This window comes from Chelonia mydas, chromosome 1 (genome assembly GCF_015237465.2).
Source record: "Chelonia mydas isolate rCheMyd1 chromosome 1, rCheMyd1.pri.v2, whole genome shotgun sequence".
Classification (NCBI taxonomy): Eukaryota; Metazoa; Chordata; order Testudines; family Cheloniidae; genus Chelonia; species Chelonia mydas.
Window position 1 is genome coordinate 253,587,960 of NC_057849.1, and position 15,122 is coordinate 253,603,081.

Below are 15,122 nucleotides of genomic sequence, written 5' to 3' on the forward strand. Positions count from 1 at the left end.
ACTCTGTGGCAAGGCAGTCTGGTGCTAAAATAGGGATATGCGTGCCATCTATTGCTCAACTGCAGTTTGGGAACCGCATTGCTGCAATGCCATCCACTATGTCTTGCACATTGCCAAGAGTCACAGTCCTTCCCAGCAGGAGGCGATTAATGGCCCTGCACACTTGCATCACAACAGCCCCCATGGTGGAATTCCCAGCTCCAAATTGATTCCCAACTGATCAGTAGCAATCTGGTGTTGCAAATTTTCACTGTGCAATTGCCACTCCCTTCTCTACTGTCAATGCAGATCTCATTTTGGTGTCTCTGAGTTGCAGGGCTGGGGCGAGCTCTGCACACAGATCCTGGAATGTGGCCTTGCGCATCCAAAAGTTCTGCAGCCGCTACTCATCATCCCAAACCCCCTTGACAAAGCGATCCCACCAGCCAGTGCTTGTTTCTTGGGCCCAGAACCAGCACTCCACTGTCTGAAGCTGCTCTGTGAATGCTGCCAACAACTTTGAATTGTTTCTATGTCCCACAGCCATCTAGCCTCCAAGGAATCATCATGTTCCCCGTGGCACCTCTTGCAGCTCTGCAGTTACTGCAGGATCAGGTGGCCCGTGCTCATCGCAGTAGTGCAGAGCTGTGCAGGCTCCATGCTTCTGTCGGAGATGGTGGACAGCGAGGAGGGAAGCACGGGTTTATGGGATGGAGAATACTGCATTCTGGGAAGTTGAATCCACGTTCCCAGTCACCCCTGCATGATTCGTTTCATCCCAATGCAGCATTATGAAAACTTACCACAACACCCTGCACTGGATGGGGGCAAGGTGCACTGTGGGATAGCTGCCATGGTGCACTGCACCCTGCATCAACACAAGCACTCCTGGTGAGGACACGCACCGCCAGCACATGGAGCGCAGTTTGGACGAGCACAAACAATAACTGCTGCAGCTGTATGCCAACGTAACTTAGATCAACATAATTTTGTAGTGTAGACTGAGAGTGTCCCAGCTAAATACAAGATCAAACAGATAGTTTAGCATAAGTAGCACATATTCTAAGGGACTATTCAAGGTGAAGTGGCTTATTAACACCCCTGCAGTCATAGGAGAAAAAGGAAGTTAGCGGGTTACAGATTGTTGTAATAAGCCATAAATACAGTGTCCTTAGTAAGACCATGACTCTAGACTGCTAAACTATCTGTTCAATCTTCTATTTAGCTCTGACACTCTAAATACCTTTCCCAGACCTGAAGAAGAGCTCTGTGTCACTCAAAAGCTCGCCTTTCTCACAAACAGAAGTTGGCCCAAGCTATTACCTCACCCACCTTGTCTCTTTAATATCCTGGGACTGACATGGCTACAACAACACTGCCTACAACAGGAGAGTGTAGCCAGCAGACAAGCTTGCTCTTTGACAGAAAAATGCCCTTTGTTTCACTCCTCCCACTTTCCTTCATAACAGGTTATACTGAGTTACTCCACCCTTGGTAAACACACACTAAGGGCCTTGGTGAGTATATTTGGCTTCTATAGGACATATTTTTTAAATCCACTTCTGAGAAACTCCTCTCCACTTCCTTACAGGAAACTGTGCTTCAGCCTTCACAGACACCGCCCTATGATTTCTCAGGCCGACTAGCAAAGGGCAGCCAGAGAGGTAAGGGTCATAGCGTTTCATCAGGGCTTTCGATCTTGCAGACCTTATATTGAGGAAGGGGATATTGTTTTGCCTCCTGCTGGCCTGTGGGCAAACCAGAAATTCCCTGTAAAATGTAAACTATTTACTATTGAAACGTGAGGTGGTCCGGTAGGGATTGTGCAGATCCCCTTTGCGCTTACGCTTAAATCTTCCCTTCCTCTTAAATGCTAGGTTTAGTACCTCATCTCTTGACACTGAAAGATTCCAGCAGCAGGGAGGTGGGGCTGGGCTGCCTGCTGAAAGGGGGCTGGAAGAGGCATATATCAATATCAAGAATATCATGGCAAGAATATAGCTGGAAGAGGGGTGTGTGGCGGGGAGAGAGAAGCATCTGTGCAAAATGTTGGGTCATTCACCTGTGTAGAGACCAGTGCAGTGCACTTTACTCATCAGTACGCTTGTGTGAACTGTTCTAAGGGCCACTAAAATCAAAAGGAGCTTTGCCATTGACTTCAGTGGTCACAGTCTGAGGCTTTCAAAGACAGCTAGCTAGAAAATTATATAACCTGATTGCCTTCTTTTGGAAAGTGCACAAGTCAGTGTTGAGACATGGTGTGATGGGCACAAAGCTGCTGTGTAATAATCTAAGACCACTGGTATGTAATAATTCTCTGTACACTGTATTATTGAGGTTATTGGTTATTGAGGTTATTGGTTATTGAGATAGACTGCGTAACTTACACTGCGGTAGTGGAATGTTTATTATAATCGTATAATGCTCAAATTCAATGAGGACTGTGGAAAAACAAGCAGGAAAGAAACATAATGGTCCCACATAAGAACAGAGCTTATATCTTGTCTCTAACAAAGATGCAAGACTTATTCTGCCAGGCTAGGAGACTAGTGATCAAAATGTCTATAAATAGGGGAGTGATCAAAACATTACGCAGTCTTTAAAGGTGACGCTCTCTGAAGCAGGGGGAGAAATGGTTTGTGAACTAAAGCAAAAGATTCTGCAGGCCAGACCTTAGAGGTTTCAGGGTTTCTACAGGAAGCTTAGACATATCTACCAAGGTCCTCATGTGGAAGAGTGTTAGATACCTGGTAAGCTAGACATGCATTAGTCTGTTTATTGTTTTAAGATTTGTTTCATCTGAAAAGCTTTGGTTCTAAATAAATAACACTCTGCTTTAGAAAGCCTGTTCTGTTACTGGGTAGCGAATACCATTGTCATTGGTCACACAGGGGACAGAAATGCAGGCACTGAAAATAAGTCAGCCCGCTGAGGTAATCATGGCTAAGGCTACATTTTAGTCATGGGTATTTTTAGTAAAAGTCATGGTCAGGTCATGGGCAGTAAACAAAAATTCATGGCCAGTGACCTGTCCATGGCTCGTACTATATACCCCTGACTAAAACTTGGGTGCTTTTTGGGGGGTTATGTGGCCCATGGATGCAGCAGGTGCTCGGGGGGGTGGTGGTCTGGGGGCTCGCAGCCCCAGGACTCCCACTGTTGCAGGGGTGAGGGGGGGCTGGCAGGCTCCCTACCTGGCTCCACACAGCTCCCAGAAGCAGCCGGTCTGTCCCGGCAGCCCCTAGGTGGAGGCGCAGCCAGTTGGGCTCCGTGCACTGCCCCCGCCCCGAGTGCCCAATCTGCAGCTCCCATTGGCTGGGAACTGCAGCCAATGGGAGCTGCGGGGGAAGCGCCTGTGGGCGGAGGCAGCGCGCACTGCGCAGAGCCTTCTGGCCACGCCTCCGCCTAGGAGTCGGACATGCTGGCTGCTTCCAGAGAGCCCCCCCCCCAAGGTAAGTGCCACCCAGAGCCCTCACTCCCTCCCACTTTCCAACCCCCTGCCTCAGCCCTGAGCCCCCTCCCACATCCAAACTCCTGCTGATGCTGAGGGGGAGGGGCGCGGTGGCCCGAGACTATCGCAGCAGCAGCAGCCTGTGTGGCAGCCCCCAAGCCAGCCTCATCGGCCACTGCAGAAGTCACGGAGGTCCCGAAAAATCACGGAATCCACGACCAGGGCTGGCCCACAACATTTTGGTACCTGAGGCAGGGAACTCAAATGACGTCCCCATGCCCCCTCGCTTGGGCCAAAACTTTGAAACTCTGGGTCCTAGTGGCTCTCTCCCCCCACAGGCTGGCACCTGAGGCGGTCGCCTCAGTTTGCCTCATGGTAAGGCCAGCCCTGTCCATGACTTCCGTGACAGACCCACAGCCTTAATCATGGCTGATCACAGGGGACTGCAGCCAGGGCCTGTTCTGAGAGTGATAGAATCACAGGATTCCACCCTGAGAAAGCCAATGGCATCAGGCCCAAGACCAAAGCAGGGTGCACGCGAAGAAAACAGGTGGGGGTCAGAGGTGCAGTTAGTCCAATGACTGTGGCATGTGGCTGTACCCCCAGGCAGGTTAAATTGTGCTGCACAGCAGCCACAGTTCCCCCCAGGAGCTTTCTGTTCTGTACTGAAACAATACAACAAGAAGAAAACAGTTTCACTCCCTTGGAACGCCCACCCTGCCTAGTTACCAGATCAGTACTCTGACTCGAGTGCCTCCCAATGACACCAGCAAAATGGCAGGATTCAGCTGAAGGCCACTTGTGGTGGGGAAGGGGAGATAGGCAGGAAGGGGAGATTGTCCTACCAAGGTGCCAGGGCCAACATCAGCTGAACAGCATGTGGTCAGTAGTCACATTTCCCAGCTAACACCCATGCCCGGTATAAATACAATGTCAAAACACGAGCCTGAGGCCCCGACCCAGGTACTGTCAGTTGGACTGAAACTGCAGAACAGGTTGCTTTTGTTTGCCAAGCAGGAAATTAGGGCTCTTGCTTCCTCAGGGCCTGATCCTGACTGGTGCTGAACAGCTCAGCTCCCATTGAGTTCAGTGGCAGATGAGAGTACCCAGCCTCCAGCAGGAAGCACAAGGCACCTCCCAGGACAAGGCATCCAGAACTATTCCTCGTTGTGATTCCAGCAGGTCAGAGCTGCTAGTGCAAGGAGAACAAGGCTGCGTCACAGTATAAACACCCTTTCTGTGTCGCTGAATTTCTAACATCTTTGGGGAGGAGTTTGTACACTGCTCCAATGCTGCAGCAATGCAGTTGATGAAACTGAAAATTAAAATTCTTTTATTTTCATTTTAGCTGCTCTTTGGAGTCAACAGATGTAGTAACAATAACCCAGCGCTTTGGGCTCATATCGCACATTTCATCTGAAGAGCTCAAAGCGCATCAAAAGGAGGCACAGGGATCACCCCTATTTTTGCAGATGCAGAAAACGAGGCGCAGAGCAGTTAAGTGACTAGCCGAAACGCACGCAGGATGGCCAGAGTGGAATCACAATCAGGACCCGGGTCATACAACTCCTAAGTCCCTTTCTCATGCTGCCTCTCCAGCATCCAGTAGATCCGTCATCCCCATTTCTTTCCCATGGCTGGGTTGCTGCCCCTCCCTGCATCCTTCTAGGCACTCATTTGATTTGCAGTGTGACAGATGCTAATTACAGTGAGGCACTTGGACACCTCAACAGGGAATTTTCTTACCTGTAATTTGAGCTCTGCTCATTTGACCAGCAGAGCTGCCCGACCTTTGCAGTGCTAAGAGCCATGCTCGCTACTAGCCAGGAGCCCCAGTGCTATACCTAATTTCCATATTCATGTACACAGAATTTTAATAAGCTCTAAAAATAACCGTTTTAAAAAAAATTTTAAACAGAGCCCAGTAGATGTACACGGCGCTTGACAAAACACAAGGAACAAGATTTAAAACATCTCAGACTAGCGCTGCTGTCCTTGGCCAAGAGCTTCTAAAGCATCTGGTGATTTTGTGAGTGCAACTTTCAGTCCCTTAAAGGGGCTGGATTTTCACAGGAGGATGCTCAGTGCTTTCTGAAAATCAGCCCCCTTAAGGCATCTCACGTTGGGCCCCCAAAATCACTACTGAAATTCTTTGCCCAAAGAGATTAGCACTGAGCTGAGATTTTAAATCCTCCGTTTCCTACATTCCATTATAGATTATTATTTGTATTACGGTACAGCCTAACAGCTCAAATGAGATCAAGACCATGCTGTGCTAGTCACTGCATAAATGCATAGTGAGAGTTTATAATCTGCTAACTATATAGACAAGTTAGTCAAAGGGGAAACTGAGGCACAGGGGTGTGACTTGTCCAAGGTCACCCAGCACAACAGTGGCAGAGGTAGGAATAGCACCTCAGTCTCCTGACTCCCAATCCAGATCCTCATCTACTAGACTAGAATTTCTCTGCTGAGGGGTCAATGACCTTCAGGGGAATCACAAAAGGCAATCAAGGTATGATGTGAAGCACTGAAAACTTAATTAGACTCTAATGCTCCTCCAGTCCCTCCACCCCACCCCCCACGCTTACCCTTCAAGGTCAAATATTCAACATCCTGAAACACACATATGGATACATGATGTAGGCTTGGTATTATCATCATCAATACAGCTAGTATAAAAGTAAGAGTAAAAAAATGTAAGGGGCGGGGGTGGTCAGGAAAAATTTTGCATTTGAATAAGGGGTTGCCAACCTGAAATAGTTGGAAAACACTGCACAAGAGCATGCTTCCACCCCATTGGCAGAATTAGACCTGTTTAAACCTGGTATATGTGAGAGGAGACTCAGTCCATGTATATGTAGTTCGCCTCATCTTGATCTAGATTAAAATGTCTCTCTAGATTTTAGACTTTAATGAAATGCAGTTTGAACAGATCAGAATCTACTGTACGGAGAATGCCAACTATTACAAAATCCATTTTTCTATCAGGAAACAACTATTGCTTCAAATATCAGCTGCAGTGCCAGACTCAACACTAATGTCTACACTACAAAATTAGGTCAATTTTATAGAAGTTGATTTTTAGAAATCAATTTATACAGTCGATTGTGTATGTCCCCACTAAGCGCATAAAGTCAGCGGAATGCATCCTCAATACCATGGCTAGCATCGACTTATGGAGCGGTGCATTATAGGTTGCTACCCCACAGTTCCTGCAGTCTCTGCTGCCCATTGGAATTCTGGGTTAAGCTCCCAATGCCTGATGGGGCAAAAACATTGCTGCGGGTGGTTTGAGTATATGTCGTCAGTCGCCCCTCCCTCTCTCCTTCTCTCCCTCCATGAAAGCAACGGCAGACAATCGTTTTGCGCCTTTTTTCCTGGATTACCCGTGCAGATGCCATACCATGGCAAGCATGGAGCCCGCTGAGCTCACCTCTGCTGTTGTGAGCATTGTAAACACCTCGCGCATTCAACCAGGTGACCATGAATGATATCACCCTCCTGAAGCTAACACAGAAAGATATAGCCCGAATGTTGCTTGAATGCGACCAAAACCCAGGACCATTCGCTGCCATGCGTTGTGCTGCAAGGATTCCAGACTACTTGTTACTGGCTTGGCATGGTAAAATGTCCTACCGTGGAGGACGAAATAAGGCAGCCCTCCCCAGAACCCGTCTGCAAAGGCTTTCAGAGTACCTCCAGGAGAGCTTCATGGAGATGTCCCTGGAGGATTCCCGCACCATCCCCAGACATGTTAACAGACTTTTCCAGTAGCTGTACTGGCCACGAATGCGTCCCAATTCTTCAGGGCAAATCAAACATTAAACACTATTGCTTTTAAACCCTGTACTGTAGTTACAAATATGCACTCACCAGAGGTGCCTTCTCCAGCTTCAGGGCTGGGTATCCCGCCTTGGGAGGGTCCTGGCTCCAGAGTGATGAAAAGGTCCTGGCTGCCGGGGAGAACGGATTCACCGCTTTGCCTGCTGCGCATTCTCCTCCTCCTCCTCATCCACAAAATCCTCCTCCCTGTTGCATGAGACTTCCCCCTTGCAGGTGTCCACGGACAGTGTTGGTCCCCCCCTAGAATGCCATGCAGCAGATCATAGAAGCGGCATGTATGGGGCTCTGACCCAGAGTGACTGTTTGCCTCCTTTGTCTTTTGGTAGGCTTGCCTGAGCTCCTTAACTTTCACGCAGCACTGCTGTGTCCCTCTGGTGTAGCCTCAGTCCATCATGCCCTGTGCGATTTTGGCATATATATTTGCATTTCTTCTTTTTGATTGGAGTTCTGCCTGCACAGATTCTTCTCCCCATACAGCAATCAGATCCAGTGTCTCCCTTTCGGTCCATGCTGGAACTAGTTTGCAATTCTGGGAGGACTGCATGGTCACCTGTGCTGCTGAGCTTGCCACGCTGACCAAACGGGAAATGAAATTCAAAATTTCCCGGGGCTTTTCCTGTGTACCTGACTAGTGCATCGGAGTTGAAAGTGCTGTCCAGAGCAGTCACAATGGAGCACTCTGGGATAGCTCCCGGAGGCCAATAACGTCAATTTGCGTCCGCACTACCCCAAATTTGACCCAGCAAAGTCGATTTTAGTGCTATTCCCCTCGCTGGGGAGGAGTACGGAAGTCAATTTTAAGAGCCCTTTAGGTCGACGGAACGGGGTTAGTTGTGTAGATGCATTCATTTTAAAATTGACCTAACGCAGCTAAATTCAACCTAACCCCATAGTGTAGACCAGGGCTAAGGGCCTTTGCATCCATTCAAATTGCATCTTGGTTCTGGCTTTTACAACAAAGGTAAACCAGATTTCATGCTTTCAAAATTCACGATTCTGTCTTCTTAGTGACCCAATTTTACATTGTACATTTAAATGTAATATTTATTTACCCTTTATTTCTAACTAATTCTAATTAACCTAACTCAGGGGTTAACCTGAGCCTGAGAAGGCGTCAGAATTTACCAATGTACATTGCCAAAGAGCCACAGTAATACGTCAGCAGCCCCCCCATCCGCTCCCCCACCCCCAATCGCCACCCCCAGCACTTCCTCCTCCCTCCCCGTGCCTCCTGCCTGCCGTGATCAGCTGTTTCGCAGTGTACAGGGGGGCTCTGGGATGGAGGGAGGAGGCGCAAGGGTGCAGCAGGCTCAGGGGAGGGGGCAGGAAAGGGCGGGGGCCTTGGGATAAGGGATGGAGTGGGGGCGGGGCTTGGGGTTGAGCTGTGGAAAGTTGGCACCTGTAGCTCCAGCCCCAGAGTCAGCACCTATGCAAGGAGCCGCATATTAACTTCTGAAGAGCCGCATGCAGCTCCGGAGGCACAGTTTGGCCACCCCTGACCTAACTACTTCTAGACGTACCTACTATAAAGTGTGACCAGCACATCTCTTGGCCCGCGCCAATTCCTGCAGCCCCCATTGGCCTGGAATGGCAAACCATGGCCAGTGGGAGCTGCGATCGGCTGAACCTGCAGACGCTACAGGTAAACAAACCGACCCAGCCTGCCAGCGGATTTCCCTGATGGGCCACATGCCAAAGTTTGCTGATCCCTGGATTAGCCTCTCTTCAAGCCAGGAAGAGTCATTTTAAATTCACAGGGATATTTAACATAGAGGTTATTAAGAGCAGTATCAATCCCCTGCATAACCAATTGATCGCAAGTTACCAATAAAAGCGTTACAGGTTTCAAGCTGTTAGCAACATCAACAGCTAGATTTCCCACAACATACCTGCGGCTGCTAACAAAAGGGAGAATTTGTGCCAGTTATGATGGTGATTTTGTGATGGCTGGGCATGTTCCAATAGCAAACTAAAATGGGACCCAGCCTTCCCACTAAACTCATTCCACATGCAACACTTGTTTCTTCTGTTGATTCACTCTGAACCATGTTTCCCTCCTACTCTTCCCTTTACCAGGGTGGAAGCCACTCTTTTTCTCTGCATGAGAGGTGCTGAAGGACTGCAATGTAAACAAAGTCACAGAGATTGCACCTGGTATTTTCACCCGATAAGATGGCCTCGGAAACATTCAGTTCTTACGAAGGTATCCCTGCTCCTGCCACTGCGCTATTTCTCTTTCCTTCTGTTTTCATTATTCAGAACGGGAAATGCATGCATCCTTTTAAAAGTAGGTCTGAAGACACTCCAGTCTGATGTTGTTTTTAATCTTAGAAAACACTGATGACCATGATTTTCAATATGACGGCAGCCTGGGGATCTCAGAGCTTTTGCAGGAGAAAATATATAGTGAGGAGCTGCAGAGCTTGTTTCCTGAGGGGTACAACTATGAGGAAATGTTGCGGGATGTGATGGACCTTGAGAGGTAAGCAAGAGAAATGTTGGTCAAAAAAGAATTCTCACACGCAGAGGCTGGTCAGCTGTCTCCTGATAACACCTCACCCCCAATTGAATGGCACCCAGGTCCCTTCATCCATGACAGCCGCGGGTGTTGCCTCCATTTTATTTGCTATCGGTGAACAATTTCAGATTTATTAGCACCAGTGAGGATGTATAAAGCAGAAACGGTTCTCTGCCAGCAGGCTCAGTTCAGGGAAAGGATAACCTTCAGCGGTATGCAGAGCAAGAGAGAGGAATAGAGGGTGCCAGAGAGTACAACCCAGTGCCTCAGAGTAGTGGTTCTCAACTTTTTGGGGCTCAGGACCCATTTGTAAATGTTTATGCCCAGTCGTGACCCAGTAAATAGTCTGGGGCCTGGGGTGGTTCTGGTCAGGTCCTGCGCCCCAGGGGGTTGGGTCCTGCCCAGCACTCACCCCACAATGGCAGCTCCTGCACCTCCTGTGCTGTGGGGCTGGCTGGGCTTGGGTCTCCGCTCCAGGCATTGCAACCTCTGGGGTTGCAGCACCACTCAGGTTTGGCCCCGCACCTCTGACTAGACCAAATTTGTCTGAATGGATTTGTGACCTGCTTCATGGGGTTGCAGTGCCACTCACTCAAATTTGGCCTACCCGGACTCCCATCATCATGATGGCTGGGCCAAACCTCCGTGGTGCTGCTCCCCCGGAGGTTGCAGTGCCGGGAGCAGGGATGCGAGCTCAGCCAGCCCTGTGAGACAGAAGCCACAGGAGCTGCCACATGACCCTTTGAAACGTTCTAGTGACCCAATTTTGGGTCCCAACCCACAGGTTGAGAAAATCTACCTCAGAGTGACTAAGGCTGCAGCAGTATCAACATTTGGCAGGCAGGACAGATCAGTGATCCGAGGGCCGTGGGGTTTGGGAAGGAAGAGATCCCTGTTGGGGTATTACGGAGGCAAAATCTCACCAACAAGGGATCTGGGGAGCAGAACTCCCTCCTCCCCCAGAGACAATGAAACTGTGTGTGGCTTTCTCCCCTCTTCCCCACTTGTGCCAGGCCCCTCTGTCCAGCCAAACAAAAGCGGGAACAAAAAAACCCAAAATGATGAGGGTTCCCCCAAGCCACCCTGAAGGGTGTGGTGTAGGGAGGATAAATACATTAAGAATAGGAGGCACTCAGTGCTATGGCAGTGGAGGCCAGATAAGTATGTAAGGGATAGCGTCTATGTCTAAACTTACAATGTTGCAGTTGCACCACTGTAAGGTTTCAGTGTGGACACTTACTACAGTAAGGGAGAGGCTCTCCTGCTGCTGTAGTTAATCCACCTCCTTGAGAGGCGGTAATTTGGTGGACAGAAGAATTCTTCCATCAACCTAGCACAGCCTACACATGGACTTAGGTCGGCTTAACTCCATTACTCAGGGAGATGGATTTTTCAGCTGGGTTGATCTAATTTTCTAGTGTAGACTAGCCCAGGGATACTTGCTCAGTTTACAAGACTGGCAGTATTGTTATTATTTGAATTCTAATAACGCCTAGAGATTCCAGCCAAGACTGAAACTCCATTGTGCTGGGCACTGTATCACACAAGTTAGCAGACAGTCCCTGCCCCAAAGAGATTACAGTCAAGGCAAAGGGTGGTGGGGAAACAGAGGCCCAGAGGTAAAGTGACTTGTCCAAGGTCACCCAGCTGGTGAGTGGCAGAGCCAAAATAAGCATCAGGTATCTCCCAAGTCCCAGTGCAGTACCTTAGCCATTAGAACACACAGTCTCTGCACAAGTCAGAAAATATTTTTATTGCAATGAATAGCTATGACTCTGATACACACAAGGGAACAGATCTGCTGAGGAAGAAGGGGCCATTTTTAACAGTCACTTTTCACCGCAAAACTATAAGGTCTCTTGCAGTGACCAAAATATACCTTTGGCTTCTAATAGGTCTGAAGGAATCATCCCCTGGGAAGAGAGTGCCAGTGAAGATATCATGGTCTTTCTGAAGCAGTTCCCTGACCAGAGAAAGGAGATAGAGAAGTGTATCCAGTGCCTTAAGGATATGGCAGACAGCATTGATGAGACCCATAAGAACTGTACCATTGCCAACATGGCTGCGAACTCCACGAGCCTGGCGTCCGGCATCTTGACCATCCTTGGGCTGACCTTAGCACCACTGACGGCAGGGGGGAGTTTGGCTCTCACGGCAACTGGGATTGGCCTAGGGGCGGCAGCAGCAGCTACCAGCATTTCTGTAAGCATATATGAGAACGTCAGCAATTTGAAGGAAAGGAGCAAAGCCAACGACCTGCTGGTGGAATGCCAAAGCAACCTGAAAACACTGTCCCTCCCCGACGAAGTGGATTTCAGACCCAAATTCTCTCCAAAGAGCGAGGCCATGGTCGAACACCTGAAACCCGTCCTTTCCACCGCTAGTAAAATTCCAGGGGTAGTATACAAAAGCGTTAAGGGGATAAGAACCAACGTAAGAGCATTCAAAGTGGTGAAAGCTAACCCTGGTTTGAAGGCCTTAGCAAAACGGCTCACCACGGCTGGGAGTGCAGCCCGAAACTCAGCAAAGGGGACCAAGCAAGTGTAAAAAGCGTTAGGTGGGACCACCCTTGCCATGTCCAAAGGTGCGAGGGTGTTCGGTGCCGCAGCAGCAGGAGTTTTTGTCTTGTTTGATGCCTACAGTCTCGTGAAAGACTCCATCCATTTAACTGAGGGGGCAAAGGCGGAGGCTGCAGCAGATATAAGAGAAAAAGCTAGCCACCTTGAAAAGGACCTTCAGAATCTCAGCGAGCTGTATGAGGAGCTGAAAGGCATGGTGTACCAATAGATGAGACACAAGTTCCCATTTCCAGCACTGGGCCAGGAGAGGAACCGAGCCACAAGGGGAGGGGAGATCATGGTAGGACGTCAAGGCCCCCAAAAGCGACACATGATGCCAACTAATAAGGAGATCCCCGCTCCACTTTGACCAAAAGCATCAAACAATCTGAACAGTTCAAAGAGACTGATACGGTAATTCAGTCCCTTCTGTGTTTGGAATTCAGTGAAAGGATCGGGAGATGTCGTGCATTTTGTTTGTACAGGACCTGGGACACCGTGAATCACCCTGCTAGGAGTTTACCGTGTTTTGCCTGTGCTTAAGAGAAAGCAACAATATCCTGTACGCATGTGTGAGAGCTCTGCTCAGGAGTGAAATTACAAGAGCAGTACCTGCTTTTCAAATGAACTTGTAAAGCATTAAACTTCTTCTTCCTTTCTGTTTTGAGTGTATTAGCTGCCTTGCCCACATCTGTAATGCTCACTGAAACATTTTAATTCACCTCAGCAAATAGATAGAAATACCTGAGATATTTGTGCCTGGCCACCATTATTTTTATATTAGAGTAGCACCTACTTGCCTCAACGGTAGGTGTTGTACAGACTCAGTGGAAACTGGGGCTGGGTGTGAAGAGAAGGCATGAGGGAGAGAGAAATTTCTCCAGAGTTCTGAAACTCACCCCCATCAGCAAGAGCATCCGGAGAAGGGGAGATTCCCCCGACTCCCTTCACTGGAAATTAAAGCCATGCTGTGGAGTCCTAGCAGTTCTAGGTTAACCAACCACACAGCCATGAACTAGCATGGAGAGTAGCAAAGCAGTGTTTCTGGAAGGTGGAGGGTCAAAACTTTTATATTTCAGGGGAGGGGCACACCCTCACTCTAGCAGAGAAGAGGCTAATGAGTTCTTTCGGGCTCAGCCAGCACTACCCAGGAACCAATATACGTGCATCCATACCCTCAGGACCAGGGTACCAAGAGGGAGCTGAGAGGATGTACAGACAGTAACTTAGAGAAAAAGGAAGGCTGTATCAGCCCTTGAAGGGAAAACAAGAGAAAGTCAGTGCCCTACAGAATGCACCCTGTACAGCAGCTGTGACATTGCTCCCATGTCCTGCCTTTGAGACCAACAGACCGGGCCTGGCAAAAGAGGGGTTTATTGGTATTTTATGCCGTGAAGAGTTAAGACTAAGCAGGCTAGCTTGGCAGCCGTATGAAACCCTAGCTGTGCACATGTATTTCCCATTAGACACATGCAGTTTAATTCCTGACTCATTATGAATGATTTAAAAATGTGTCTGAAAAAAATTAATCCAACTGGAAAATAAAGCTGTAGTCTGAAAGGAGCAGACATGGAAATTAAAAAACGTTCTTTCAAAATTACTGATAATATAAATGGAGGAGCACTGAGGGCATCGCGTGCACTTTGTTTCCCATTTAAAAATACACATTGCAGTGGCAAAAACCTACATATAAACCCCCAAAGCCAGCCCTGCCATTCAGAAAGCGCATCCTAGAAAATATGATTTATTATTTGTACTGCAGTAGAGCCCAGAGACTCCAGAACAGGTTCAGGCCCCCACTGTACTAGCTAGGATCAATCTGGCAAAACACACACAATTCATATGATGCCCATTCCCAGAACAGATTGCCCAGATGGTTGTGACATTGAGGTCACATGCCAAATCCAAGATTTTACTGCAAACTGTGGGAGTAGGAGAGGGGAGAGTTGGGGAGGGTGACCCATGGCCTGACCTTCAACTCTTAGCAGGCCAAGGAGAGAACTAGTCAGACTGTTGGTACATTCAGAATAGCTAAGTTATTGTGACATCAAAATCATAGGTGAAAGCCAGATTGCAAAGAAAGGGAGAATAACCTTTCCACCAATATGTGATGGGAGCTCGTTTCTGAACATTCACACACAAATCGTGCCAGAGTCAGCACATTCTACTAAAATATTTAATTTCAAACACAGCATGTCCCACTTTCCCTGCTTAGGCAGCTTCCCACACACAGGAACTAGTAATAGGCCCAAGCCAAAATCCTAGACCTAACCGTCCACACACTCCGGAAGGCCAGCTCCAAGTCTGCAGTTTGGGGAGGCCTCCAGCTCTTTAATGAGCTGAATTAAAACCCTGGATCCAAACTCCCAGAACGTCGTGCCTCAGACCCGTAACAGCACTGGGCTCTTGTGTCGCTCTCATCCATTCCACAGTCTGACCATCCAAGTCCCCCACCTCCAAATAACCATGTCCCCTGTCATCTCCCTTTAGTCTCCTTAGGCTGCCCAGAATAGACTCCGGTCTCTCTCAAGGCTTCACATTAGAAGTTTTCACATCATGTGTCTAACATTTCCCCAGTCATGTGTATCTGACCCTAACAACTATCGTACTGAACTGAACTGGCAGACATTGAAGCTCTTCCTGCATATTCAAATGTTATGTTCCTGCTGGAGTCTCTGTTGTAGTCCAGATTTCTAGCCACTGGCATGATCTGAAGCCATCTGGTGGCTATGCTCGAAAAAATGCTTTAAGTGCAGATTCATTTCATGCT

At 48.5% G+C, this 15,122-nt stretch overlaps 1 protein-coding gene across 1 annotated transcript; it reads left to right on the forward strand.

Moving 5' to 3' along the window:
- Positions 1–1,495: 1,495 nt before the first annotated feature.
- Positions 1,496–13,776, forward strand: LOC102940087 (apolipoprotein L6). The gene is given in 4 exon segments (XM_007062653.4): positions 1,496–1,643; positions 9,353–9,479; positions 9,608–9,758; positions 11,690–13,776. Coding segments are annotated over 3 exon segments (1,074 nt in total). The 5' UTR covers positions 1,496–1,643; positions 9,353–9,448; the 3' UTR covers positions 12,582–13,776.
- The last annotated feature ends 1,346 nt before the right edge of the window (positions 13,777–15,122 follow it).